Source organism: Uloborus diversus, unplaced genomic scaffold, assembly GCF_026930045.1.
Source record: "Uloborus diversus isolate 005 unplaced genomic scaffold, Udiv.v.3.1 scaffold_1072, whole genome shotgun sequence".
Lineage (NCBI taxonomy): Eukaryota > Metazoa > Arthropoda > Arachnida > Araneae > Uloboridae > Uloborus > Uloborus diversus.
The window spans coordinates 2,439-30,164 of record NW_026557735.1 but is presented as its reverse complement, the minus strand read 5'-3'; the positions used below and the strand labels follow the sequence as shown (position 1 = coordinate 30,164).

Below are 27,726 nucleotides of genomic sequence, written 5' to 3'. Positions count from 1 at the left end.
AACGCAGAGAGTAAATGCGCATGCGCAAGCTGCATCTGTCATAATTACAACCGGCCGGCGTTTTTGTTGATGTTGGTATATCACCATGGGAAGCCGTATTCGTTTCGATTGATCGCAGAGGCTTTTCATGAATTAGGAGCGTAGAGTTTATATATCTGCAATTCCAAAATGCTTTGAATAATGTTTATGCTTTCATAGCACATTTCTTTTCAGTTGCGCTTCTGGAATCTTTTGAGATTCCATTGCTCTACTGTATTCATCGAAATGCATTGTTTTCATACTTCATTCATTATTTTCGTTATTCGCTCTATATGGTAATTTTATATTTTCATTTTACAAAATTGTGTAAAAATGGCAAAAGGATCACCCAAAAACGTGGAAAATGGACAGACTTCTCCATTAAATGATGTAAGTAATTGAGTTAAATTCTTTGTTGCAGCTTACCTAATTGTTGTGATAGCAATTTATTATTTTGCTCATTGCTTTAATTTTTTAAACTCGTTTTATTTTAAATGAATATCCAAAAGCTCACACTTCTTAGCAGTGAAAAATGTTCATAGTAACGCCGAAAAACGTGTCTGCAGTAATTTGCAATTTTTGTGCGTCAAAACGTGGTTAATTACACATTTAACTTTCAAGCACAAAGGTATTTATTCGTTATATCGTTTTATTTTGCTTGTTAAAATCCTAAATTTACCTTTTCCCACCCTGTTTGCTCCATGATAATATCTGTTTTATTTCAATAAACATTATTCACCATAAAATTTGTTCAGTATCCCTATGTTCTCCCATGTTTTAAAAAGCATTCATCGATTCAAATTGTATGCTCTATGTTGACTATATTTTTGTTATTATTAGTTCTTTTTTAAAATTTGTGTTATTATTTTGAAATTGATGCACCTCGTGAACTTTAGATGTAAAATGGATGATGCAATGTTTGAAATTTTTTGAAAATATCCAACCCTTTTAATATAGAGTTGAACTTGAGAATTATTTTATGTTAATATTTTATGCACCCCCCTCCCCCCCCAAAAAAAGGTTCTTATTTATAATAGAGGGAGATGGGGGCATGTTGGTCCGCTTTTCTACTTTTCATCTTTTAATTTTTTATCTCATCAAAGAATTTAATGGAGCAGTGTGATTTTCTAACATAAGTTTCATTAAATATTTCTCATCAACATCATCCCAGATTTTGTTGAAAATGTTCAATTCATTAACTTTTTTTGAAAATTTTTTTAACAGAACTATGTGCAGTGTGGGTTAAAAAAACAAAAATAACTTCTATATAACAAATTTAGTGTTAAATATGAATCCAGTATTGTAACTTCCTTATGTTCTTTTGTGTTTAGCATGAAAAAACAAAATTATTTAAGATCAATGTAACATATTAAAAATTAAATTGAACAATTTACTTATGCGCTATTTTTTGCCTTAACCATCTGCATTTTCTGAAGAATCAGCCCAACTAAGGTCTTCATCAACTTCTCACTGTTGTTATAACAAGAATTTTGCTTTTCTAATTCTTCTTAAAGTTTTTTTTTTTTTTTTTGGGGGGGGGGGGGTGTCTGAAAATGAACTTATGTACCCTGAATTCTTAGTCTGAAGATATGTTGTGATAATATTTGTCTTTATGACAGAAAATTAAGAAACTACAAATAATTGTGAATTAAAAGAACTTACTTTAGAAGAGATGTTCAGTTTATTACTCTATTTTTTATTAAAACCGTTAAAAAAGATCAAGTAGCAGACACATGAAAATTTCTTAACATTGAAATAAATAGCAATAAAATTTTGTTTCTGAAATAAAATTTGTTCAATATAACTGTACCATGTGATTTTTTTATGAGACTTTTTGGACTATAGGATCTATTTGCTGGTCATAAATTGAAACAAAAAACATTAATAATATTAAAATTATTGGGACCGGTCTAACAAGTCTCAATTCCTCTATGTTCTTTGTAACCTTGAAACATGTGGCTGCAATTTTATAATTTTATTACAATTTGCTTTTTAAACCTTAAAAATAAAAATAACTTTTTCCATTCAGATAAACATATTATTTATGTGTATTAATTATGTAAGTTATGGTTTAAAATAATTTAAATCATTTAATTTAAATTAAACAGTTGAACAAACACCATTTTTTTCTTGAAACTGCAAAACTATATATACATTAGAAATCATCTAGAACAGAGATTCTCAGCTCTTGTCCGTCACCGGCCCATGGAAGAATTCGACGGATGCCCAGAGATTCATACTTGTATTTTATAAATCTAAGACCTTGTCCAAGGGAGGGGGGGGGGGTCCCCCATTGTTCTCTTTCTCATGAGAAAATACATGAAATAAATTTAAAAAATACTCAACATGCTCTTTAATAAACTAGACCTTGTATTATAATCATTATGAGGAAATTTCTAATTGTTAGCACTGTTCAAGGGCGCCCATATGCAAAATTTTAAGGGGGAGGGGCTCAGATATTTTCCCCACAGAAATCGATTTCAGTAAAAATTAGAGTTATTAAAATTTGACATTTTTAATAACTTATTCATTAATTGCTGGAAAAAAATGGTTTTACATTTTTGCAAAGAAAAAAGTATGAAAAGCAAGGAAGTTCTAATTTCAAGTGGGGGGGGGGGGGCTTGAGGCCCCACTTGCCCCCCCCCCCTTCTTATGGGCATTCTTGCCACTGATTTTTGTAGCATGTGGATGAAATTACATAGGGTTTGTATTTGATTGGCTTAAAATGTTAAAAAAGATGTTTTACATTGCCACTCAAAGTAAAATATTATATAATATTGCAATCCAATAAGAGAGTTGCAAACGTTACAGTACTCAATTTTAGTGACAAATGATAGAAATAACTATTTTCAAATCACTATTGATATAAGTTATTTTAAAGACCTTAGATAATGCTGAAGAGCTCCATGTCCTGTTGAAACTAGGGTTCGTGATCTTTTTAATTTTTTTTAAAATCATAAATCAAATTTTTAAAAATTAAAATCGGATTTTTCAAATTTAAAGTAGATTTTTTAAATTTAAATCAGATTTTTTTTTATGTTCAAAAATTTGTAGGTATTGATTACTTTACATTTATAAACATAGTACTGATTTTGTGGCACTTAGGCAGAGTTTGAAAGCAGTTTTTTCTTCTGGATTGGACAATAGCGATGTGAATCTTCAGTGGGCAGAGTTTAAGGAAAAGCTAGCGAAAACGGTTGGGGATCATGTTCCTTTTAGGAGAAAGGGTGTCAACACTAAAATTTGGCCAATGTGGTTCTCCAGGGAAACTAAAGACGCTCTAAATTACAAGCAAGCTGCTTTTCATAGGTTTAGAGAAACTGGTCACAGTGCAGATAGGCTCCAATATTGTAAGGCAAGGCGTAAATTTAAGTATTTGGTACGGATTCAGAAAAGAGAGTTGGAGCAAAGACTGGCAGATAACATAAACAGGAATCCCAAGAGGTTTTTTGCATACGCTAACTCGGGGAAAGTTCGAAATAGTCATATTGGGCCACTGGTTGATGAGCACGGAATTTTAATTCAGGACGATAGTGATATTGCTAATGTTCTTAATAACTTTTTTTCGAGTGTTTTTAACGATAACTGTATCTCAACAGTTGACACCAACAAGACACAAGCTATAGTACAGCTTGAGGACTTTGTATTTTCCAGGGATGACGTTTTACTTCATTTGAAAAAAATTAAAGAGACTAAGGCTCCAGGACCTGATAATATTTATCCAAAAATTTTAGTTGAATGTGCGGAGGAATTGGCAGATGTAATCGTAAATATTTTCAATGCTTCTTATAACTCGGGGACAGTGCCAGAGGACTGGAAGCTGGCTAACATTACACCGCTCTTCAAGAAAGGGTCTAAAGGGAGTGTGGGAAATTATAGACCTGTGAGTCTAACTTCGGTGGTTTGCAAAATTTTTGAAACATTGATAAAAATTAAGATAGTAAATTTTCTAGAGACTAATAATCTATTGACTAGTTTTCAGTACGGTTTCAGGAAAGGCAAATCTTGTGCAACTAATTTATTACATTTCTATGATAAAGTTACCATGGCTTTGGACAATAAGAAGCCTGTAGATGTTGTTTACATTGATTTTCAAAAAGCTTTCGATAAGGTACCGCATGTTGCTCTACTTAGCAAATTAGCTGATATAGGAATAGGAGGAAAAACTTTCATTTGGGTAAAAAACTGGCTGACCGGAAGGAAACAAAGGGTAGTTGTAAGGGGAAACTACTCTATTTGGAGTGAGGTTTTAAGCGGGGTTCCTCAAGGATCAGTGTTAGGGCCTGTTTTGTTCATTGTTTTTATGAACGATATTCACAAAAATATTTCTGGGAACATGAATTGTTTTGCTGATGATGTCAAAGTTATGGGGACTGTAGATAATGAAGAACAAGCAAAACAGCTGCAAGAGGATCTAGATCATATTACGGAGTGGGCTGATAAATGGGTTATGGCTGTTAATGTTGGGAAATGTCAAGTGCTACATTTAGGGCATGGAAATAAGTGTACAAGTTATTATTTGTAAGGTTCAGTCATTAGTCAGGCAGACAAAGTTACTGACAGTGGCGGATCCACAGGGGGGGCGATTGGGGCGATCGCCCCCCCCCAACAGACTTCGTGGTTTTTTTTACTATTAGGTTGTAGTATTACCAAAATAAATCGTTTTTGTTTGAACACTTTCTGAAGAATAATCTAATTTTTTTTTCAAATTCAAAATTTATACATTAAATTTTTTTCATTTATGCTCAAAATTTAAATGATAAATGTTAAAAATTGAAAGCGTATTTCCTTCTCAGCGTTTGTTTTATATCGTTCGAAGGTGTAATCATTCCTGCATATTTATAACTGGTGCCATACATACGTTTTATTTTTGCTACGGGGGGGGGGGGGGGGGTTACATATTCCCTTAATTTCCGGTTTTTTAGTTGATTGATATGAAAATACGGGTTTTTTTTTTCTCCTTTATCTATTTGATAAATTTAATTATTTTACATATAAATGTGAGTTGATGAAGTCAGTAGCATTGCTACGATGGCGCGAATGGGTTTGCCCCAGGTGGCAACCGAAATTGGATCTTCAACTTTTTTTGAAAAATTTAAATGCTTCAATTCTAAAAAAAATTCCCCAACATTTCAATTTATATTAAAAATTATTTTGCAGGGCGGGGCTAAGCCGGGTGACACCCCCTAGAGTGTGACACTAAAATGAATATGAGAAATTTCGATGTTTCAATTCTAAATTTTATTTCCAACATGAAAAAAAAAATTTTTTTTTTCTGTCAAACATATTGGTCTCACTAGAAGGGCATTTGAGGCGGCTGGTACTCATATGGAGTAGGGCGGGGGGGGGGGGGGGCGGAGACACCCAAAACGCATGTAAGAGTTCCGGAAAAATGTAAATACCAACAGAAATTCGCATATGTTTTATAATCTCTCAAATGCATTGATATCAATACGAGGGAAACGTTTATTTCGGATGATATCCCTCTCGGGGGGGGGGGGGACACAATTTCGTTTTGTTTATGAATATTGTATGAACTTCGTTTCTTTCATCGAACATTGAATAAGGTTTTTTTTCGCCTTCGGTTGATGGGGAGGGGTGAGGGGTGATAGCCCAGATTATACCCCGGTTGACATCCAATTTTGCTACGCCACTGATTAAGTGTAATTTAACAATGCTGTAACAGAATATGGTTTTTTAACAGATCAATTTTTTTTAAATTGATAAAAGATCTTTTCTGTCTCTTGTATTTCGCATTTCCTAGTAAAATCTTATTCAAACAAAAGTAAACTACACTTAAAACGTTTTATTTTGATCCTAAATTTATTTTAATACTGGTTAAATAGTGGAAAATTATGTTTTGTATAACGAAAATTAACCGCTTTATTTGCTTCTGGTTCTATCATAAAAGCAATTTTTGTTACAAGATTTATTTCGATATATCTTTATTTAAACTTTTGTTTCGCGTTTTTTACTGTCGCTATTTGTAGTTATAGTGAACTTTGGTAGTTGCTTGTTTTCCTTTTTTCTGCAATCATTAGACATTATTTTTATTCAAAAATGTATTACCGAGGAGATTCATAGAAATGCCTCATAAATCCATGTCATGTCGATCTCTGAAAATCCCACGTTACATTAGAATGGTATTTTTTTTCATTCCATAATAGGATGAGAGAAAATATATAAAAAATGGCGATATAAGGGAATGTATTTCCTTTATTAGTAAGACTCAATTTAAAAGCTCATGAATGATCTTCGCAACGAAATAGCTTTTGTGCGTCCGATACTTTTGAGCGCATGTGAGAACGGATGGGATGGAATCATAGGCGGCTCGTGGGGGCAACTGCCCCTCCTTTTCAAAAACAAACGGGCACTGCCCCTCCGTTTTTCTAACTTCAAAGTTATAGATCGACTGGAAAATGCTGGTGCTGATCGATTCACGTGTTTAAAGAAAGAAGAATTGACTTAATAAGGGTACTTTAAATGTTTGTCACGTTTTTCGATGAAGATTAAATTGGAGCTTTGAATCGAAAGAAGGAAGTCTACTGTTGATATCTGTCTCGAGATTTCAGGTCGTGTCCCTAGGTTTTTTTTTTTTTTTTTTTTTTTGAGACGATCATTTAACCAACAACAAAAATACCATGACCCAATTTTATAAAATTTAAAATAAAATAATAAATAAATAAATAAGGGCGCTGCCCACATCCCCCCTCCCGTGACTTCTCTGACCCCCCCCCCCCCCCCAAATTTTTTGTGGACCAATCGCCCATGGATAAAATCGCCCCCCCCCAAAACAGGGCTCTGGATCCGCCACTGGTTACTGATCTGGGGGTCTTAATAAGTCAGGATTTAAAGTTTAGCCAACAGTGCAGCATTGCTAGTAACAAGGCCAATAAGATGCTTGGGTTTATCAATAGATCTATTTCAAACAAATCTAAAGAAGTTCTTCTGCCCTTATATAGAAGTTTGGTAAGACCTCATTTGGAGTATGCTGTTCAGTTTTGGTCTCCTTATCTTAAGAAAGACATTAATGTATTGGAAAGGGTTCAAAGGCGAGCTACAAGGCTAATAAATGGACTTTCTCACTTAGACTATGATTCCAGGCTTAGAAGGTTAAAAATGTACAGTCTTAAGCAAAGAAGAGACCGAGGGGACATGATTCAGTTGTTTAAATTTATTAAAATGAAAGATGTTACGGGGCTGAAGTTAAGCACTGAAAACAGGACAAGGGGTCATTGTTTTAAGCTATTTAAATCTCAGGCTAACATGGATATTAGGAAAAATTATTATTATAGCAGGGTAGTGGAACCTTGGAACAGTTTACCGGAAGAGGTGGTAATGAGCAAGGGAGTAGATAGTTTTAAGAGGGCCATTGATCTTCACTGGGGATTGTAAATTGACTAGGACCAGTCTAGCTGGGCCCAGAGCCTGTTGCTGGTCGTTGCTTTTGTATTTGTATAATATATTTCATACAATAGATGAATCAACTCAGCTTTCTTTTAAATTCTCTAACTATTCAATAAATTTTTAAGATTTATAAGTACAGTCGGACCCTGATTTAACGAACCTCTATTTAACATTTTTTTTTTCTCTGACTAAAATGAAGGCAAAAACCTCTATTTACTGAATGATAAACCACAAATTGAAATTATTTTAAACAGCAAAAAAAAAAATTTTTTTTTTTTTTTGTTAATTGCATTTGGAAATATTGGATTGTTTTCCAAATGTTATATCCATACTGTTCGAAATAGAAAAATACTTTTCTTGGAATCAATCAGCAATTTTTGACGGGCGAGGGGACATCTTGATGGGGGGAATATTGATTTTGATGCAGAAAGCCATAGCTCCCATTTAAATTTACTTTTTCGAATGCTTTACATTGCATTTAAACTAAAAACGTATCTCATGCAGAGCCGTCGAAGAGCCAAAGGCGTCCGGGGCGAAAGTTTCCTGGCGCCCCCCCCCCCTATACACACAGAAAGATAATGTAGTAGCTTTATGGTACAAGTTTGCTTTTTCGGTTTACGCTGAAAAAAATTTGCGATAAAAACATTAAATTCCAACATTCTCCTATTGTTAGTATTGAATCGAAAACGTGTTTCTTTTTTTATTTTTACTAAATGTTTTCTAAATTTTTTAAACATTAATGAGCCGAACAATCAGAGGGCTATGCGTAACACAAATTAAAACACAAGCAATGAATTTGTTTCTAATAATTGTGAAACATTAATACCCCAACTACTTTTGGAAAAATGGAAATGTTAAAAATCAAAAAACTATTTATCTAGTAAAATTTTATCCCACTAGATAAAAAACAAACAATTAAAACTGAATTAGTTATTCACATTGATCAAACTAAGAACACGAATAAATAATTTGCTGATTATAAATAGAAAATGTATTTGTCAAAGTAAATTACATCAAAATTAAGTTTCCATCTGAATTCATTTAATGATTCTTTTCAAGAGTTGTTTCACTTTCATACATGTTAAAACAGAGATGTCATTCTTTTGCATCAAATATTTGTAAGTTTTAGGGGAAAGCCCACAAATACTCAACAATATCGAGAATCATTTAGAATTGCGTTTTTGAAACTCTAATTTCGAAAAATCACTAGCCCAAAAATTAAAAAATATGGCCTAACAATTGCGTTTTAAGACTTGAGTTCAAGAAAATATTCGTGCAAAAGTCCCCATTATGCCTTTCTTTAATATCACAAGCAATGGATTTTTTAAACAACACGTACAAAAAATTTAAGTGGAATAGCCCCTGAATGTAAAACGTTGCTTAAATTTTTTGGATCATAATTTTGAACACTTTTCCAGGGAAATGCTCCAGATCCTCCTATCCATAAAATCTTCGAAGTTTGTCTAAAGTTGTGTTTCTGAAACTTCAATTTTGGAAACTTGCAGAGGGGAGAAGAAATTGATTTCAGTCTATTAAAAAAAATAAAATAATCGATCGGAAGCAGTCTCTGAGCTCCGTCCTTTACACTAACGTCAAGAAACATAACCTATGATCGCGTTTTTAAGGCTAAAATTGTGTTTTTAAAACTAAAAGTTTAAAAATTTTGACCGGACACCTTTTGACCTTTATCCTACCCAATCAAAAAAAAAAAGAAGAATTTTTTTTTTGGTTTTTTTGTTCTTTAATGTGCTCCCCTAAAACTTTTTTCTGATTACCTCACTGCATGCACGGGGCAGAATTCAAGCAAATGTGGGAACTAGACAAAGGAGAAGTACCTTTTGTTTCATTCTAAACAGTTATATTCTCGGAAATTGTATCTCCTTCAATGATAGAAGACTTGGTTTTGTAGACTTAGAGAGAGGAGTATTTTCATGCCCTTGGAAAAAATAGAGAATCATTGCAATCATTCTCTATTTTGTGTGTCTATAACTGTGTATCTATGATACATGAAATGACGGGGCACTGCAAGGCGCCCCTAATTTCATACGATGAGGGGCTCTGCAAAGTGCCCCTCATTTCGTGTTAATTTTGTTGTGTTTCGTCAAAATGAGGGGTGCCTTGTGGCGCCCCTCATTTTGTGGCACCTGAGGCAATTGCCCCAATCGCCCCCCATCCCCCCTTGGACAGCCCTGATCTCATGCAGCAGGCTGCAAATAATACGGTATTGTCTTCTCTCCATAAGGCAAAAAAGAACTATTTCGAGTCAAGTATCCAGGAAATTGTCAAATATCAAACATCATTCATGAAATACACCGCTAGCTCTATATATATACACCTGCCTTAGCCCAGGCTATAGGGCGGTAACTTACTGAATATGAATCAAACATCATTCCTCAGTAGTTTTAAAATTTCAAATTAACCAGTTTGTAATAAGTAGTAAAATGCTGAATAAAAATTTTCTAATTCAGTTTCACTTTCTAATTGTGGATATTTTTGCGCAGTTGCTTAATAGGGATTTTAGGTAAGGTATCCTTAAATCGGGGTCCGACTGTACTTTATAATGCTTAAATAAGACGTGATTTTATTTTATGCTTTGCGTAAAGATAAGGTTTCCAACATCGTATAAGTTTTTAGTGTAAAATAATATGTGGAACAATTACTTTTCTTAACTATGTTAGTCATGGTGTGTAAGAAAAACTGCAAATTTTTAAGTTTTTTTTTTTTACAGATAGCTCCTGTTCGTGATGTTACTGATGTAATTGGAAACTATGGCCCTTGGCAGCGATTGATTTTTATTCTAACTTGCTTGCGAGGCACCCCGACTGCATTTTATAATTTAAGCACACCTTTTTTTGCCCCGAAGCAAGATGTATGGTGCTCCCGCCCTGCAGGCTTGAATTGGACTGTTGAGCAGTGGAGAAATGCAGCTATTCCTTTGGAGTTCCACGATGGAGGTCTCTCCCCAAGTCGTTGTTTTATGTATGAAACAGCAGTTGTGGAGGGTGAGGCTGTGATCAATCAGAATAAAACAGTTAGTTGTGAATCTTGGGAATATGATTCCTCATTTTATACCAATACACTTACGCAGGAAGTAAGTATAAATTAGTTTTTTCTAGCAAGTATTTTTTATATCTTTTATAAACTAGATTTAGACTTGTTTCACTTAGCTCATAGTTGAGCAATGCTGAAAATGTTCAAGATATAGTAAAATCCGCTTCATTGGACTACCGGTTATTTGGACCAGCCGCTTAAGCAGACCAAATCTTTAAGAACAAAAGCCATTACACATTCGCTTATTGGGACCAAAAATATGTTTAATTGTACTAAAGAACATGAGAACAAATTAGGAAAAAAATAAATCGCCCACTTGAAGCAAGTTTCAAGTGTGCCAAGGAGCTTAATAGTTAGTGCAATAAAAATTCATCATGGTTCTTGTAACTTTTAATAAAACCCAAAAATATTTACAGGAAAAAAAAAAATGCTTAACGAAACTCCCTTTGCAGGGTGGCACTGTTCCAGCAGAAATCAAAATTTCAATGAAATTTTAAATTTCTTCAATTTAGATGTGAAATATGTAATTTACATTTCATTGGAATTTTTAATTTCCAATTAGTATTTTTTAGCATTTTTTTCCACTCTCGCATTTTTTGTTACTTCTGGTTGTTGAGCTGAATTGATACTGATTGGAAGGAATAACTAAAAACGTATCGGTCAGGGAGGAGTGTAAAAAGTTTATTTGCTTTACTTTATTCTTTAACTCAGAAATATCATAAACTGCAATTTTTCTTCTTTGCATGCTCACCGTACATATGGGGCTCACAGTAATCATAACGGCATTTACATATATTGTGTGATGTATGTTTGGTCAAACTACACAGGTCCTGTTCGCTTAATGAGATTAGAAGGTTATTAGGACTAAAATGGTCCATCCCAATGTGGTCCTATTAACTGTACTAGTCTTTTGAGTCTGACTTTTTTTCCAAATTTTGTTTCAGAAATATTGTTAGAAACTTAAAAAGAATATTCCAAGGTGGGCTTGAAGTCAATAAAACCCACTTCAAAACTCCAATTGCTGTTTTGATAGTCTGACAGTCATGAGATGAACCCTGGATAGGGTTGTGACAATTGATGAACTTTTTTAAGAAAAAGCGAAAAAAATTACTGGCAGCATAATTGTGAGCTTGTTAGGCTGCCAAATAGGACGTTGTAAATCAATACTAAATTCAAAATTATTGCAGCAGATAAGAGGGATGCACCCTAATTCAATATTATTCAAAAGTTTTCAAAAGGTACTTTTTTCCCTATTGTAAGTAATTCCCGGAATTAATTTTCATGACTTGTGCAGAGTTCATGTAATGCTTAAAAATGTGAGAAAGTGCTGTATTTTTAATCCATGTTATTTCTTTTTCACTATTCTTTATTATTTTTCATTATCTTTCAAGCAAATGCATCACTCTCTAGTGGTACTAGAAATTATATCCTCGCTTCAGAGCAACAGTAAGATACAGTAAAACCTGTCTACAATGATACTGTTGGAACCTAAAAATGATATTGTTATGGACAGGTTATCATTATAGACAGTTTGATTATATATGCTGTCATCCTGCTTTGGGACCAAGGGAAATATCATTATAGACAGGTTTATTGTTATAGACAGGTTTCACTATATCTAATCCCAGAAATAACACTTAAGATTTCTTACTGTTGCTCTGATACGACGATATAGGGCTGGAGTTCATAAACTTTTTTCAAGTCATGGCACGCTTTAAACAGTTAAAATTTCTCACGACAACTCAAACATTTATTTCAATTATACATGAATCTATCTCTCTATATATACATTTTTATTAATTTATAAACATAAATAGAAAACTGTATAAGGCGTAAGTAGAGATGCATAATCATATTCATATATTTGCCTGATTTTGAAGAAAATGCCAGAAAGTATTTATGTAGAAGCAGGGTTACCATTTAATTGTGCAATGAAATAAGACGTTTTTTAGTTTACTAATGTAGATGAATGATATTTTTATGTTTTTGTTTTATTCAAGTAAAATATCTGAAACCGTGTAAAACTTTGATGAGCAACCATTGCACTTTTTTAGTTTGTATAACAAAAAAAATTTGATAACGTAAACACTTCACGGCATAACTTGCCTATGCATATGGCACCACGGGGTGCCTCGGCCAGGGCCGTCGAGAGGGGGGGGGGAGCCTATGCATTGCACAGGGGCCCGTGAAAGATTGAGAGGCCCGCGAAGCAGGCCTAAGATAAAGATAAATCCCCCCCCTTAAAAAAAATAGTTTGAAGGAAGTTTTTCTCCTAGAGTTAAGATTAATAGTTAAGATTATTAGTTTTCAATCGTTGTGAATTCAGTGAAAATGATCAGGCTCGATCACTTATACGATCAAGTATTAAAATGTCAGAGATTGGAAAGTACAAATGAACTGCTTTGAATAATTTTAATTGTTCCAGAGGCCTTGAAAATAATTTCAAAAGTTTCTGATACTGCTTGAAAAGTGCTTCAATTTTATTTCCCATCAGTTGTATAAAGTATGATTTGACCAAATGGTTAGGCTGTTATTTCCACCATTTCTTTTAAAGCATATTTTAATCTTGATCGTTTTTCAGTTAATTCAGTGTTCCGTTTGTTGATGAGTTGATAAGAGATGATAGAAAACTAATTATACCGATAGTCGATGTGAGCAAGTGACAATGCGTCATCGTTTCTCCCTCGTCGCTCTTCCTCTCTGTCGGTTAATATCAATGATTTGTCGAACCACAAGCAGTTTGTGTTTTGTATTGTCTTAGTGTGCAAAAGAGTAAAGTTTAAGAAATTTTTTGTTTTCCTTTTTTCTTTCCTCATGTTTTTGTAGTTCCTATTATCCCGTATAAGGCCTCAAAATGCAGAAATTTTTAGTGTTTTTTTCAAAAAATTTCCCGGGGGGAGAAACCCCCGGACCACCTAAAGTTGGAGATATTCTACCCTCAACCCCAAGGAGACCCCTGCATCACTCTCCTGATATCCCTCCTCTTCCAAAAAGGTAAAAAATCGCAAATAGATTTTAAATATTTATGTGAAAACGGTGCCTAAAAATAGGAGGTTAAAAATTTATTAAAAAGTTAGGGGCCCTGAAGAAAGTTGCATAGGGGGCCCATAAATCCTGTCGGCAGCCCTGGCCTCGGCACCCACATTGGAAACTCCTGATATGGGGTTATACGGAAACTCCTGTTTCTGTGAATATCAATATGAACCCTTCATAATTTCATAGCTAAAATGAAATAATCCTGTCAACTTCTATAGCAGTCATGAAAGCCTTGATTTTTGTCTTGGGTTCTTCTCCTGGCCTGAGGACTGTGTGAAATTCATTTTTGTGAGCCAGGTAACATATGGGGAATAAATTTTATTCGTCTATGTAAATCACTGTTATGTGTGTATTAAATAAGAAACTAAATTTTTGTACCAGATGGAGGCTTTATGTCCTTGATTGTTCCAGTATGACTTGGTGTGTGGCAGAGACTGGCTTATTTCATTTACTCAGTTTAACTACATGGCTGGCATGATGTGTGGCGTTTTTATTTTTGGACACCTTGCTGATAGGTAAGCTATTTTTTTTTATTGTAAACTTTTCCTGTAAGTATTAATAATTGATATTTTATGAATGACTATATCAGAAATCAATTACATGTATGTACATACATACAGTACTGTAGTTGGCAGAAAATTTTTGGAATAACAATTCATTTCAGAGGATAAATCCCATAGCTGATGGATTTTGATCAGGTTGAAAAAAAAATGACCATTTAGATTACTTAGCCAGCTTTAATTTAGTAGATGTTTGTTTATTTTTAAAAGATGGTTTTAAATCAGTTTATAGTAAATATTTGCATTTTACAACAAGTCAAATATTTTAGGGACCCCTCCCCCCTTCAGCACTGCTGACATGAATTCATTCTTTGTCTATAAAAGTATCCAAAAAGTAATCACCAAATTTTTATTGTTTGTTTGGGCTAGTAATATTTCTAGTAATAATTTTCATTTTGTTGTTTTAAGTAAATCCGATACTATGTATTATTTTATTTTATTAAAGAAACATCTTGTAAGCTTGACTTAAAAGTTTTTTTTTTATTGAATTTGTTTTGTGGTTATAAGGTTTTTTGCCATTATTGTGGGTAATATGAACATTTATTGTAAGCTTTATCTAAGTGCTTGCTCTACAAGCCCCTCCTATAAGAAAGCCACGTCACTGGTTCTGTGATGTCGCTTTAATTCGCTTTCTCTTAAATAACTAAAGCTATTATTTTAAGAACTGTAGTTCACCAAACATATTAACACAGCTCAAGAGGGAAATCGGAAGTTAACTTTTTAATTGGTGCTCTTTCTTTCTTTCTCCCCCCCCCCCCCTCCAAAAAAAAAAAGAAACATACACTTTTTGGCAAATAATTATGCTGTCATATAATGTAATTCAAGAAAGAAGAATAAGAGGTGTAGATATTAACAAATATTTTTTCCATACTTTTCTGAAGAATACAAGCAACAATTTTCATTTATTTAAATTTATTTTTAGATGAACAATTAACATATTTTTGGTTAGTAAACATTAAAATTGATTAAATACATAAGAAAGAACATAAAGAATAACAAGATAATGTTAACAAACATTTTCAATACACTGTGTCGTATCCACTTGATTTTTAGACAGCCTTATTCAAAAAATAAATATTTCTTGCAATTAAAACATTCAAAATTAAAAAAAAAAATTTTTTTGTTACGCATATAATCAGGGAGCACTACTATTTGTGCTCAACACAGGGTTGTTCGTGATTTAAAATTCTGTAAATGGGTTGACGTTTTCGAAAATTTTGATCTTACAACACACTTTAAAACCAAAAAATATTTAAAAAAGAAATTCAAATGGTTTCTTCCCAATGATTTTTGTATGTGTAATTAAAGAGTTTTGAGGGGGCAGGAAGCTTCCTCATAGTTTTTGAAAAATAAAATTTTACTTGTGTCTACTATTAACCTTGACTCAACAATTTACAAGTTTATGAGATAAAATTGGTTTAGTATATTAGAATTATGAAAATAAAAACAAAGTAAAGTTAATGATAAATTTTAATTTCACTATTTTAGACTCACATTTAAATACAAAAAACCAACCATAAATGTTTGTGTTAAATTTTGCCATCCACTATCGTAGAAGCTTTCATATACTTTGTAATGCAATGGCTATCACAATAAAGGATTCTAAAAAATTTAGAACTGAATATGAAAGGTGTTCTGCATAAAAATGAAAATATACATGGTAATTATATAAATCATATGCCACTATATAGAACAAAAAGTAATCAAATGAATTTCTATGCAAAAAATGCAATATTTAAAGCATTTTAGTTGTGAATGAAAATTTTTCTGTTTGTTTACTGACCCTTGGTGACATAAGTTTCATTATTCCCTTCTTTGTTTTAAAAATGTGATTAAATATTTTCTACAAATTCATGAGTTATTTTTAGATAAATTTCAATATGACTTAATTTTTTCTTAGTTGAAATTGGCTTGATTTTTCTTTTATAGATTTGGACGTCAAATAATTTTGAATCTATCCGTTACGTTGATGATTGTTGCAAGTGTTATTGCTGCTTTTTCTCCTAGCTATACGTTTTTTAGTGTTGCTAGATTTTGTTTAGCACTTGGAGTTGCTGGGACTCAGAATACATCATTTTGTTTGTGTAAGTAACATTTAAGCAACTATTAGATATTTATTCTCAAGATTTACTTTGCCACAAATGAACATAAAATTCTTTGTAGCTTATTTGTTTGAAGTGTATCAATTTAATTAGAGTAATTTTGTTATTTCATCAGTTGTTTAGGTATTCAGGGTTTTTTCAAAACAAATTAAAAACGCAGAGTTAGTGTGTTAGTTAAATCAAGATTTTTCTCTCTCTTTTTGTATGACACTTTCAAATAAATATTTCTAATAACTTTGTATTGCATGATGAGCGATTATTAGAATTTTGTTGCTATATAAAACCAGCAACTTGACTGTGATTTGAATTTATAAGTATCATTTTTGATGTAAGGGGAAAAAAAGATGATATTCAGTCAAATAAAAAAGGATATACATTTGAAAATAAGTGTTTTGTTTAGTTTTGATTCAGTTTATCTTGTTCAGAGTTAAACTTTCAAGTCAAGGAACTGCAAACTATCCTCCTCAATGAATAAATTATTATTAAAATTCTTTTATGTTAAGCTGTACAGAGTTTTCACAGTTTAGAAACTTTTTTTTGGCACATGCATTTAGATGTTTGTGTGGGGATTAGTGATAGTAAGTTCATAAAATCAATAGAATTGATTATAAACATGTGTTACACAAATCAAAAATTCAAAGATTAAGTTCTTGTTAAATTGAACCCTGCTATCCATCAGGTCCTGTTAGAACAAGTTTTTTTTTTCTTTCTTATTTTAATTTTTTGTGACTGTGTTCAGAGATGACATAGCCAGTGGTGTTCCCATAGGGTGTACTCCATGTACACCGTATACTCTCAAACGTTTTTTAGACATATAGCGTGTTCCCTCAAGCTTTATAAATTTTCATATTATGACAGACTATGTATATTTTCACCTACACAAATTGTGCGTAATGGATTACTGGGAGTATACCCTCAGAAAAATTGATGGGAACATCACTAGGCATAGCTATAACAAAAATTGATAATTTTGTTATTTCATATGCATATGCTGCTTTTAATTTTCTTGTTAAAGTTTAAAGCATACCAATACTTGTTTTATCATACGCTCACCCAAGCATCATTTTGAAAATCTACAAACTATATGTGACTTTCGTGAAATACACCGCCAGCTCAGTCATTTCCAGCCGAGAACTGCAGTTTCATGCTTATTAGCACTCATCAGCCCGGCATAGGAAAGTGACTGAGCTGGAGATGGAAAACCTCTTAAGGAAGCCAAGAGTGCGAAACAAACTGGTAGCTAATATAGAATTAGCAGATATATATGTGACTTTGTTAACTTTGATTTCTATATGACAAAATTTTCGCAAAAGACATACTCAATTTACGTTAAATGTATTTTATGTTATTTACTTTTTCAAAAAACTTTTTTTATAGCCAATTCTTTTGGTAAATTTGATGTGTGTTATTTTTCTTTTTGGTGCCTAAAAGACCTTTTTGAATTCTACAAAGGGAACTATTCGGTTCAATTGATTTAGTTTGTTTTTAAGCTACCTATACTTAACTAATTGAGCTTGACTCCCTCCATAAATGAGTCTTTACAATGAACATTGTAAGCTACAAGTTACTTATAAGTGATGCCTTATGTGTGATCTATTATGCATTTGAGAAAAGGGAGTATTGGCATATCGACAGGGGCGTGCACCGAAATTTTGGAGCCTGTCACAAATTACTTTTCTGGGCTCCACTCGGTATTGTTTACCCCCGTATTTCACCCCTAGTTTTAAAAATATTGGGCCCTCTTCAGGCTCGAGCCTAGGCCAACAGATGTCCCTCCCCCCCCCCCCCCCCCCCCCGTGCGCACCCCTGCATATTATGGGTATTGCTACCTAATTCTGCTTACGATTTCCAAGCCAGCTTCTTTTTAATCAAAGACAAACCCAGTTCTTTGTATGTTGCATTCAGCAGAGAACTAGTATGTTGTGGCCTTTACGAAATTTTCTTCTATATTTTTGCTATGAATTCTTGGATCGAATGTATTGTTACAAATTTTGTAAATAGCAATTGTTTTTATGTCTATACATGCTTAATTTACTGTAATTTGGTATGTATTTCATTAACTTTCTCTAAAAATTAAAGTAATTCTTGAAACTTTAACCTGTATGTTAACTTTGCCTGCAATGCGCCATTTAATATTTGCTTATATAGGATTGGCAAGAAATTCAAGAGAGATTGGCAAGCTGGCATCATTTTTGGCAACTTTATTTTGGTGCCAAATTTGGTGACATTTAATAACATTTCGAAGATTAACATATAAATAGTATTTTAATGCTAATAATGAATGGATAATCCCTGTAACTTCTAGAAAATATTAGAATTAGGGAAAGGGATCACTCCCCCGCCTGTTTAAACAACGAAGCACCACCCCCTGAAATATTTGCTTATTATTGTAAGAATAATGCAAATTGGTTTTGAACCACCTTTTTCAAAAAAATGTCTGCTTGTGCGACTTTGACTTCCAAAAACTTAGATTTTTTTTTTTTTTTTTTGCAAAAATGAAAAAATACGTATTTAGCCGTTTTGAATAAGTGACATATCCTGAAAACTCACACCTAAGGTTTAAGCAAAATATATTGGATTTGTAAAAGTATATAGAGGACTCATTGAAGGTGTAACATGGCTTCAGTTTAACATTACTTCTAAAAAGCTCCTGTCTTGAAAGAACTAGTTCTCTACCTCAGAGCCAGACTGAGGCAAGTCAAAAAAAAAAAAAAAATTGAGATTCTCCATTTATTAGTGCATTGTATGTAGAAGCCTATTCTTCATCAAGCCAAGTGAATGTAATTCATTAAAAAAAAAAAAACTTTTCAGTTTTTTACCAAGGTTAAAAGAGCAGGTTGGCATCATTTTCCCCATCTTTTGCATGCGCCAGAAAAAAGCTTTTTCTCTCTCCTTTAAAATTACCATAATGTGACTTGCATTTTTCTGGTTCTGAGGTACAGAATTGTCAAGGTATTTTTTCTAGTCCCCCGGATGACTAGGTGCTCTGGATTTGTGGGACCCTGATTGTAAATGTTTTATTTTTAACTAGTGGTATCCACACGGCTTTGCCCGTAATAGAAAAATTAAAAGGTCTTTTGGTTCGCCTGTATATTTACAAATAATGTATGATGAATTTTCTCGCCAATTGGCTTGTACCCATGTTAGGGTTCTACGTTATGATAATTTTGTAATTTACTCCTCTATCTTATGAAAATTTTGTTCTTAAAATTGGAATAGAGAAAAAGAAAACACATCAAATTTTCAAAAAATCGCTTCGAGATGCACACCCCCATGCTACAAACTAACTTTGTGCCGGATTTCATGAAAATCGTCCGAATGGTCTAGGCGCTATGCGCGTCAGAGATATCCAGACATCCTACAGACATCCAAACATCCTCCGGACAGAGAGACTTTCAGCTTTATTATTAGTTAAGATTAAATGTACTTTGTTTAAACTAGATATTGACATTGCTCATCTTATTCAACCTCTTACAATGGTGGTATGTGACAGCAGGGCCGATCCTAGGGTGTCGGCCGCCCGTGTGCAAAGACCTAATGTGCCGCCCCTCAAGAGTTATTTGCATATTTTGACTAATCTTTAACGTCGATATAAATCTTTCTTTAAATTTCTATGTCAAGTTCGAATTTAAAAAAGGGGGGGGGGACAGAAGAATGATCTTATAAAAAGGAAGAAGTTTTTTATAGTAAGAAACTCCTTAGGTACAATTTATATCTTTGAAAAAAGTAATAGATACCAAAATTTACTAGTCGTAGAAACGCATTTTATAGTAAGATAAATAAATACCTTTGTGCTCTTGTAAAGAAACGAAAAGTAACAACGTATAAAAAGCACAAATTCACAGATCACCATCTGCGAAATTGTGCTTTTTATTATACGTTGTCAAAGTTTCCGCATTTTATAGTCTCTTCGGTGACATCAGAGAAGGGACGGAGGAAGGGGAAGCGTGGGGGGAGGTGTCAGAGGTTCAAGGGAGGATGATTGCTCCAAGAAAATTATCGAAATTGGCGTATGAAAAATATTTTTAGTTAATCTTTAGTTGTGTTTGGTTGTAAGGACAAAAGAGTCAAGTATATTCAAGGTGCATGGAAAAATTTTCGAAATTGACTTCAAATATCTCAATTTTAGGAACTTTTTTCGAAACTTTAGGTGAAAGTAATGTTGCAGTTCTTTCCTAAAATTCTTTCAAAATTGAAATCAATTTGAAGCTATTTTTTAAGACTGTAGCTTAGGAAGGATCGGCGTTCTTCCCGAAAAATCTCCGAAACTGAAATTTTAAACCCGCAATTTTGGGTTACTTTTGTTGACGTTGCAAGAGGGAGAGAGATTCAACAATCGTCTCCCATCGAAAGATTTCGAAATATAAGTTTAAAACGCAAAATTTAGGCCGTCTTTGGTGACAGTAGACGGTAGGGAATCTTGGCGTCTACCCTCCGGTAATTTCTCGGCACTATTTTTTCAAAAACCCGTTTTTGGCTAGATTTGAAAACAATAGGGGAAGCGTGAAAATATTCCGAACCAAAATATTTTTTGGAACTGAAATCCATTATAGGCTATTTTTGGGAAGGAAGGATTATGGGGCTCTTAAGCGGATACAGCAGGCGCCGCTTAAATGTGATCGCTTTGAGACAAATATAATTTGATAACAATAACTGATAAGAATCCAGGAGACACAAAATAATGATTTTTGTTCCCAATTAAGGTGCATTTATTTTGGCAACCTCAAATTAAAATCACAATGACTCAACTGAAAGTAGTTTTAAATTATTAAATTAATAGAATGGAAAAAATCTGAATTATAAAAAGTGAAAGCTAAATTATGCAATTTTTAATCACATAGAAATAGGTGAAATAAAATACGACCGTTTTCCCTGACATTCTTAAACCAGTTTCAAAGCACATTCAGCTTTTCTATCTTTTCAGCATGGTTTTGCTTGTTGTTTAAATTTTAATTTAATTTGACTTTGTTTTCAATCTCTACATAATTCTTTAATAGTTTACAAAGTAATGGCAACAATAGAGGTCCTACACCAATGCCTGCAACATGTCCAGCGACTGAATTTTTTTCAGGGGCAAAAGAAAGTTTTCTTAGGAGGAGTCTGTGGTCACTGGGGACGAACTTTCTGTAGCTTCATTCCTAGAAAAAATTTGAACTGCTATTGAAAACCATTAAATGCTACAAAGAAAGTTAGTCTGGTCAGGGTTTGCCTATTTATTTCTGTTAATCGAGGAACAAAAAGGGGGGAAAAATTGAAAGTTAATAAAAAAGTGATAACAATAAACGAAGACGCTGATTACAATACCCGACTTTTTTAACATGTGTTAACATACAGGTGTTCCGGGACTTCGTGATTCTGATAACATTAAGCGTGATCACATTAAGCAGCCCCTACTGTATTTATAAAATCGCAATTTTATATTATCTTTGGTGACGTTAACGAAACTGGGAAGCTTCTACGGATCTTTCGGATATTTTTCAACATTAATATCTGAAAAATATAACTATAGACTTTTGTCCACCCCACCTCGACGATTGATGAATATGCCTTAGCGCCGTGAAAAGTTACATAAGCCTGGCAGATCTCTTCCGTATTTATTTAGAAATATAAGTCCCAAAATCGTATTTTGAGCAATAACGATGGGACTAACAGCGAACGGGGGTTCAGTGTGCCCTCAAGAACTGTGTTTTTGAAACTGAAGTCAATTTCAGGCTAGTTTAGGCAGGAAGCTGTGACTCTACGAAACCGTTTAAAAACGAAATTTTCAGGTATAGTGATTGTGTTGGAGAAAAGGGGGATCCGGGTTCTTTCACCAAAAGTTCTTGAAACTGATGTTTGAAAAACGCAATTTTAGTTTGTTTTTCAATACATTAAGTGAGAGGGGTGGAATTATGAGCTCCTCTAAAGACACTAATTGCGACTGTCCTGGGTAGTAATGTTTGCGAATGGATTTCGGGGTCCTCCACTGCAAAAATTTTGAAAAATGCCAAAGCAATTTTATATGACGTTTGATGATACTAAGGGCTGTCGTCTGAAAACATGTTTTGGATTTTGGAGTCAACATTTTTTGGCTATGTTTGATTAAGTTAAGGTGGAAGAGGTGAATCAGAGACTTAATTGGGTCTTTAAGATCGATGGTTCAACTAACGAAATTTTCCGAAAGTAAAGTCCTAGAAACGCAATTTTAAACCTTCTTTAGTTTCGTCAAGGAGGTCATGGCACCATCTTGGTTTTGGAGCTACATTTAAATTCACTTCCCGGTGCAAGGGCCCTGTCTTCTTACCTGATCTGAAACCGGGCAGTTCATTCAAGATTTTAATTAAAAAAAATGTCGTAAAGAGGGAAAAGTCAAACATTTTAGTTCGTCATTCATATATGTTACTCTCAAGGGAGTCGCAATTTTCCACTTTCTCTCCACGTATCCACGATAGTTAAACACCGAGTTTGTTGCATAGTTTGCTGTTTGAAATGCTTGCGAGAGTACCTAATCAGTATAGCCTTTTTTTAATAAATAAAATATGTCTTCATTGTTTAGGTCTATGAAAGCTTGGGGGGGGGGGATAAAAATTAGTGGCCGCCCTCGGTGCTTCTTTTAGACGGCACCATTTCATACTTCAGAAGGGGCCTTTCCCTCCCCTGTATCCATGCCTGATTACCGGTTCTGCCACAAACTTTGCAACCAAATGAAGCATGTGTGTTAAGAGTAAATATTAATGGACAATGAATCAACACAATGTTCCCTAACATTCTATTTTTCTTAAACTATGCTATGCTGTCGGGAAATCGACACATACTTTGACAATTGAACATTTAAAAATTGAACATTTAGGATATTTATTCTACTTATTATAAGTTATCTTGTGAGAAATTCTGGAGGAATTTTGCTTGATTATAAGAACTATATGATGCGGCCTGCGGCCGCCCCTTGCTTTGGCCGCCCTTGTGCGGCGCACACTCTGCACACCTGCTAGGATCGGCCCTGTGTGACAGGCTGTTTGCAAATTTTTCGTCAATTTTGGATGTGTGACTACATTTTAATTGCATCTGAAAAAGTGTTTTTTTTTTTTTTTCAAGTTCTTTTAAAAATTGAGAAAAAAAATCATTGGTGCTGTTGCATAGTTTGATATTTTCATAGAAAAATATGGAATTTTTTTTTTTTTTGGTATAGTTCCTCCCTACTCCCTAGATTTTGTTTAACTTGGTTGTTTGTCAGAGGGTTTTAAGCCTTATTAGGGTGTGTTCATTGTTTTTGTTCGTTTAAGATCAAGAAGTCAGCCCCCCAATTTCAAACTTTAAAACATAAAACTTGAAATTTAAGACTTTCAAAGGAACCCCAGTTTTATTTTCCTCATTATTTAAATGGACAAAGCACAAATTCTAGAACTTAAACTCTTCCTTAAAAGCTCCATAGGAAATTGTGTGTCCTGATATTAGCAATGAGTATGTGCTGATATGGGCAGTTGCATATTGCATAGGTTTTTCTAAATGGAAGACTTTTCTGCTGAAAATTCCTTTCGGCATTTCCTGCCTTCATGAATATAACTGTTAAAAACTACTATCTGCACATTTGTTAGGAACTTTATCCACACCCACACTATTTTAGCATTCAGTTTCTTTATTGTACTTGTTTATAGTTTAGTTATAAAAGTTGTAGTCAGTTTTAGAACTTCAACTGAAGATCATGTATTTAATTACCAAAGTTATTTATTTTGATAAAATTTTCTTTTTTGCATGATATAAAAATGGTTATCTTTCTGCCTGTAATTTGTTTTTTGACGAGAAAATTTCAGCAGTTGTCCGGTAAATGTGCTTACAGATGTGTCAGTGATTCTAAAAAAATTCCTTTTTTATGTGTGGTTGCAATAACCTTTAACTTGAACAAATTTATCCTTTCTGTTTATATACCCTCCCCCCCCCCTTTTTTTTTTTTTTGAGAATCCATAAATGTACTCCAGAGAGAGGATTGCAAAAGATTTTCTGCTTGTAACAATGTGATACTTTTTTTAACTGTGTTTTATTTATTTTCTCATAGTTCTATTCTCATTTTCTTCTAATTTGTATCATCATAATGATTAAGTCTTTATTTATAGGCAAATAATAAGACTTTTATTGTTACAAAGACCATGTAGAACTGAGCCCACAAACTAGTTCAAACGTTTCAAGTAAAATTTGCAGTCACCGCCAACATCAGAATGAAATTTGTGCTTTCTTATTTGCATTCAAACTTTATTCCATAGCAGTACTTTTGTAACTAGTGTTACAAAACATTTTTACATGTTCTTAAAAATTTTTTGTTTGCCTTTATTAATTTTCAACAGGTTTTTATTTTGTTGAATGAGTATAAATGGTACATAAAATTATTGGAGTAAAACAGTAAAAAATTGTTTTGTAGTACATTAATGAAATACCATTTCTCATTTCAGATTCCAGATTTATTTTAATACTTTCATTTTAGCATACACATTTCATTTTGTATAATGCATTATGTTTTTTTAATTTTACAGTCAATTTTCAATTTTGTTGCTTTTTATATTAAGTTATTTTATGTTTATATTTTCCAAAGTTTTGTATTTATTTCCAGAGCCCAATAATTATTCTGTATTTTACAGTAATGGAAGTACTTGGTCCAGTGTATAGGACTAGAGTGACTTTTGCCTTTTCATTTGGCTGGGCTTTTGGTTTGCTTTTACTTCCTGGGATGACCTACTTGATTAGGGACTGGGTGTATCAACAGTTAGCTAGTGCTCTTGTGACTTCCATTTTACTTAGTTATTGGTGGTAAGAATCCTTAGAAAGTTTCAGTTCATATATGTTAACTTGTTTGCTTGACGGCTGTTCAGCATCTTTTGATGGTGATTGCTTCAATGCTTGCTTCAGGAATCAGAGTTTTGTAACTCTACGATCTCCTATGATTTTTTTTTTTTTTTGAAATCCTAACTAGTAGTGTTTTTTTTTTCTCTTTTTAAATCTTTTTATAAACTCTAAAATTTTGATTTGATTTTTATTGAAATCGAGGCTATCCAAGACTTGGCACCATAATATGTACTTTTTTTTTATTTTTTAATATTTTTTTCTTAATCTAAGAATTGTATTTTTCTTCCTTAGATTTCAAAATATTTGTATTATTTTTTCAATTAATGAATTTTTTTTTAGACATTATTAATGCAATTATCACATAGGAAGTCAAAAATCTGAGGAAAAAAAACTTGTTTTCAATATGAAGTTTCACTTGGTTTTTTAAATTTTCACTATTTAATAGCATTGATCAATTTCAAAAGATTGCAGATTTAAACAATGTTACAAAAACAAATGAATTGGAAACAGGTGAAAAAGATACTTGTAATAAAAACAAAATAAGTATAGTATTAGTGACTGTGGAAATTAACTTTTTTTTTAAATGAAAATTCAGGGAAGTATTTTTTGAGTTATTAGTTCTGAGTAAAAGAAACAAGACTTCTTTTCAGAATGAATGTTATACTTGGTTTTTGAATTTTTCACTATTCTATATCATTGCTCAATTTCAAAAGACAATAATTTGAACAATGTAACAAAAATGAATAAATTTGAAGAAGATTTTATAGATAATTGCAACAAAAACAAAATTAGTAGTTAAGGAAAAAATCAGGGGAGGTTTTTTTTTTTGGTTATTTGTTCAAACCTTGTTATTGTTATCAATAGTTACCTGCTCTATTAATTTTAAAGCTTTACTTTTCTTCGAAGCTAGTTAGCATACTAGACAACAAATGATGTTAATAGGTTTTTAAAAAGTTATATTATTTTAAAGAATCATACTTCAAATTGAAATGATATGAAAATCAGCTACATACATACATACTGTATGTATGCCTCTGATTTTTCAGGCCTGTTTTAAATAACCGTAAAACAATTATCAAAGCACAAGTATTGAAAGAAGTTGCAATGTTTGTGCTTTCATTATAGTGTTGTTTTATGGTTAAATGGTTGCAATTATTGAACTAAAGTAAATTATATCACAGTTGTAGTTCTGGTGTGATTTCTGTTTTACTAAAGGCTTTTTGTGTGCAAAACTTTCTTGTTTAACTTATCAAAAGTTGGAGTACAGTATTGTGCAATTTTAAGTATAAACCAACTTATTTGCTTTATCTATGTATTTGTTTATTTAAAAAAAATTTTTTTAAAGGTATCATAAAATTATTTCATCTGTTTTAATACTGGCAAAATGATCTTAAAAATTGTTTTTTTTTCTCATTTGATTTAACTTTGATTCATTAATACAGGGGTGCCAACAAGCACAGGATGGGGGGGGGGGGTTGTACATACTGTGCCAGGAAAATTTTAAAGAAGGGTTTGTTTTAAGGGTTTTTTTTTTGGGAGGGGGGGGGGGGGTACTCAATAGAATTTGAAGTGGGTGTACCATTATTCTTGGGATACAACCTTGATTAACATGTTTTTCTTTCTTTTTCCCTTTAATGTATGATCATATGATAATCACGGTAATAGTAAATAACAAAATAGATTCTTTGGTTATGTTACTGAAAAAGTGAAATTATCTGGGATTGCATTTTAAAGTTACTTTAAATTGCAACTCAGTGAAATACCAGTATACTTTCATTTAAAATTTGCTAGTTTGCATTTGTATTTAATTAGCATGTAGCACAAACTACAATAATGATAGTTAACTATTTTCATTACTATAATTATTTTCAAGAAAGTATTTAAGTCAGGGTATGAATCTTAATTTTTTTAAAAACATAATGGTATTTTCCAAATTTATTGCCAATTTTTTATTACGAGTTTTTAATTTTATGCAGTACTTTAAGCTTTATTTTTCAAACTTTTTTTCTCTTTTTTATCATGTTCTGGAAATTTTTCTGAATGCTGTTATTTATTAATTTACCTTTTTGATTAAAAAATACTTTAAAATATGATGAATAATACATTAGAAATAAGGATTTTAAAATGTTATGATAATATTGGAAGAGGCATAAAAATTTCTTTAAATATATTAACTTTTTAAAATAAATGCAAAATATTTCATTCAATTATTTTGTTATTATTTTTTTTAAATTCTGTATTTTTTGCCGTTGTTTTGTCATTTGAATTTCAATCGAGAAAATATTTCTTCTGGAAAAATTTTGTTTCTTCAAAAGATTAATAGACTTTTTTAAATCTAGCTTCATGCCTGAATCTCCTCGATGGTTAATGACTCAAGGCAGATATGATGAAGCAGAAAAGACAATGATTACTGCTGCCCAAAGAAATAAGCTACCAATTCATAACATGCCATCTGCCATGAAGCAGTTGAAAGAAAGAATTGAAAAGGTATTATTGATTCTTACATCAGAAGCAAGTAAATTATTTTAGCTGATGATCTAAATCAAGTCTATCGAATATTCATATCAAATATAGTGCACTCCTTGTACTAAATTTCAGTAAATTCATCTTGTAAGGATTTATTTTCACCTAATTTGTCTACTTTCTTGCAGGAAGAAAGAAAGAAAAATCCAAATGTTATTGACCTTTTCAAAACTGCAAATTTGCGAAAAAATACCATTTTTGTATACATTTCATAG

General features: G+C 32.6%; 1 protein-coding gene across 1 annotated transcript; it reads left to right on the top strand.

Annotated features, from left to right (window-relative positions):
• Window positions 1–132: 132 nt before the first annotated feature.
• LOC129232100 (organic cation/carnitine transporter 2-like) lies at window positions 133–27,726 on the top strand. Its single transcript, XM_054866337.1, has 7 exons — window positions 133–408; window positions 10,154–10,516; window positions 13,924–14,027; window positions 16,002–16,156; window positions 24,784–24,952; window positions 27,328–27,475; window positions 27,640–27,726. The coding sequence occupies exons 1-7, from the start codon at window positions 352–354 to the stop codon at window positions 27,724–27,726; spliced, it is 1,083 nt and encodes a 360-aa protein (XP_054722312.1). The 5' UTR covers window positions 133–351.

Excerpts from the sequence above, each read along its gene's own strand:
- LOC129232100 (XM_054866337.1), top strand. The coding sequence starts at position 352 with ATGGCAAAAGGATCACCCAAAAACGTGGAAAATGGACAGACTTCTCCA. Across the intron at positions 24,953-27,327 it reads ATTTTACTTAGTTATTGGTG|CTTCATGCCTGAATCTCCTC; the intron begins GTAAGAATCCTT and ends TTTTAAATCTAG. Across the intron at positions 27,476-27,639 it reads TGAAAGAAAGAATTGAAAAG|GAAGAAAGAAAGAAAAATCC; the intron begins GTATTATTGATT and ends ACTTTCTTGCAG.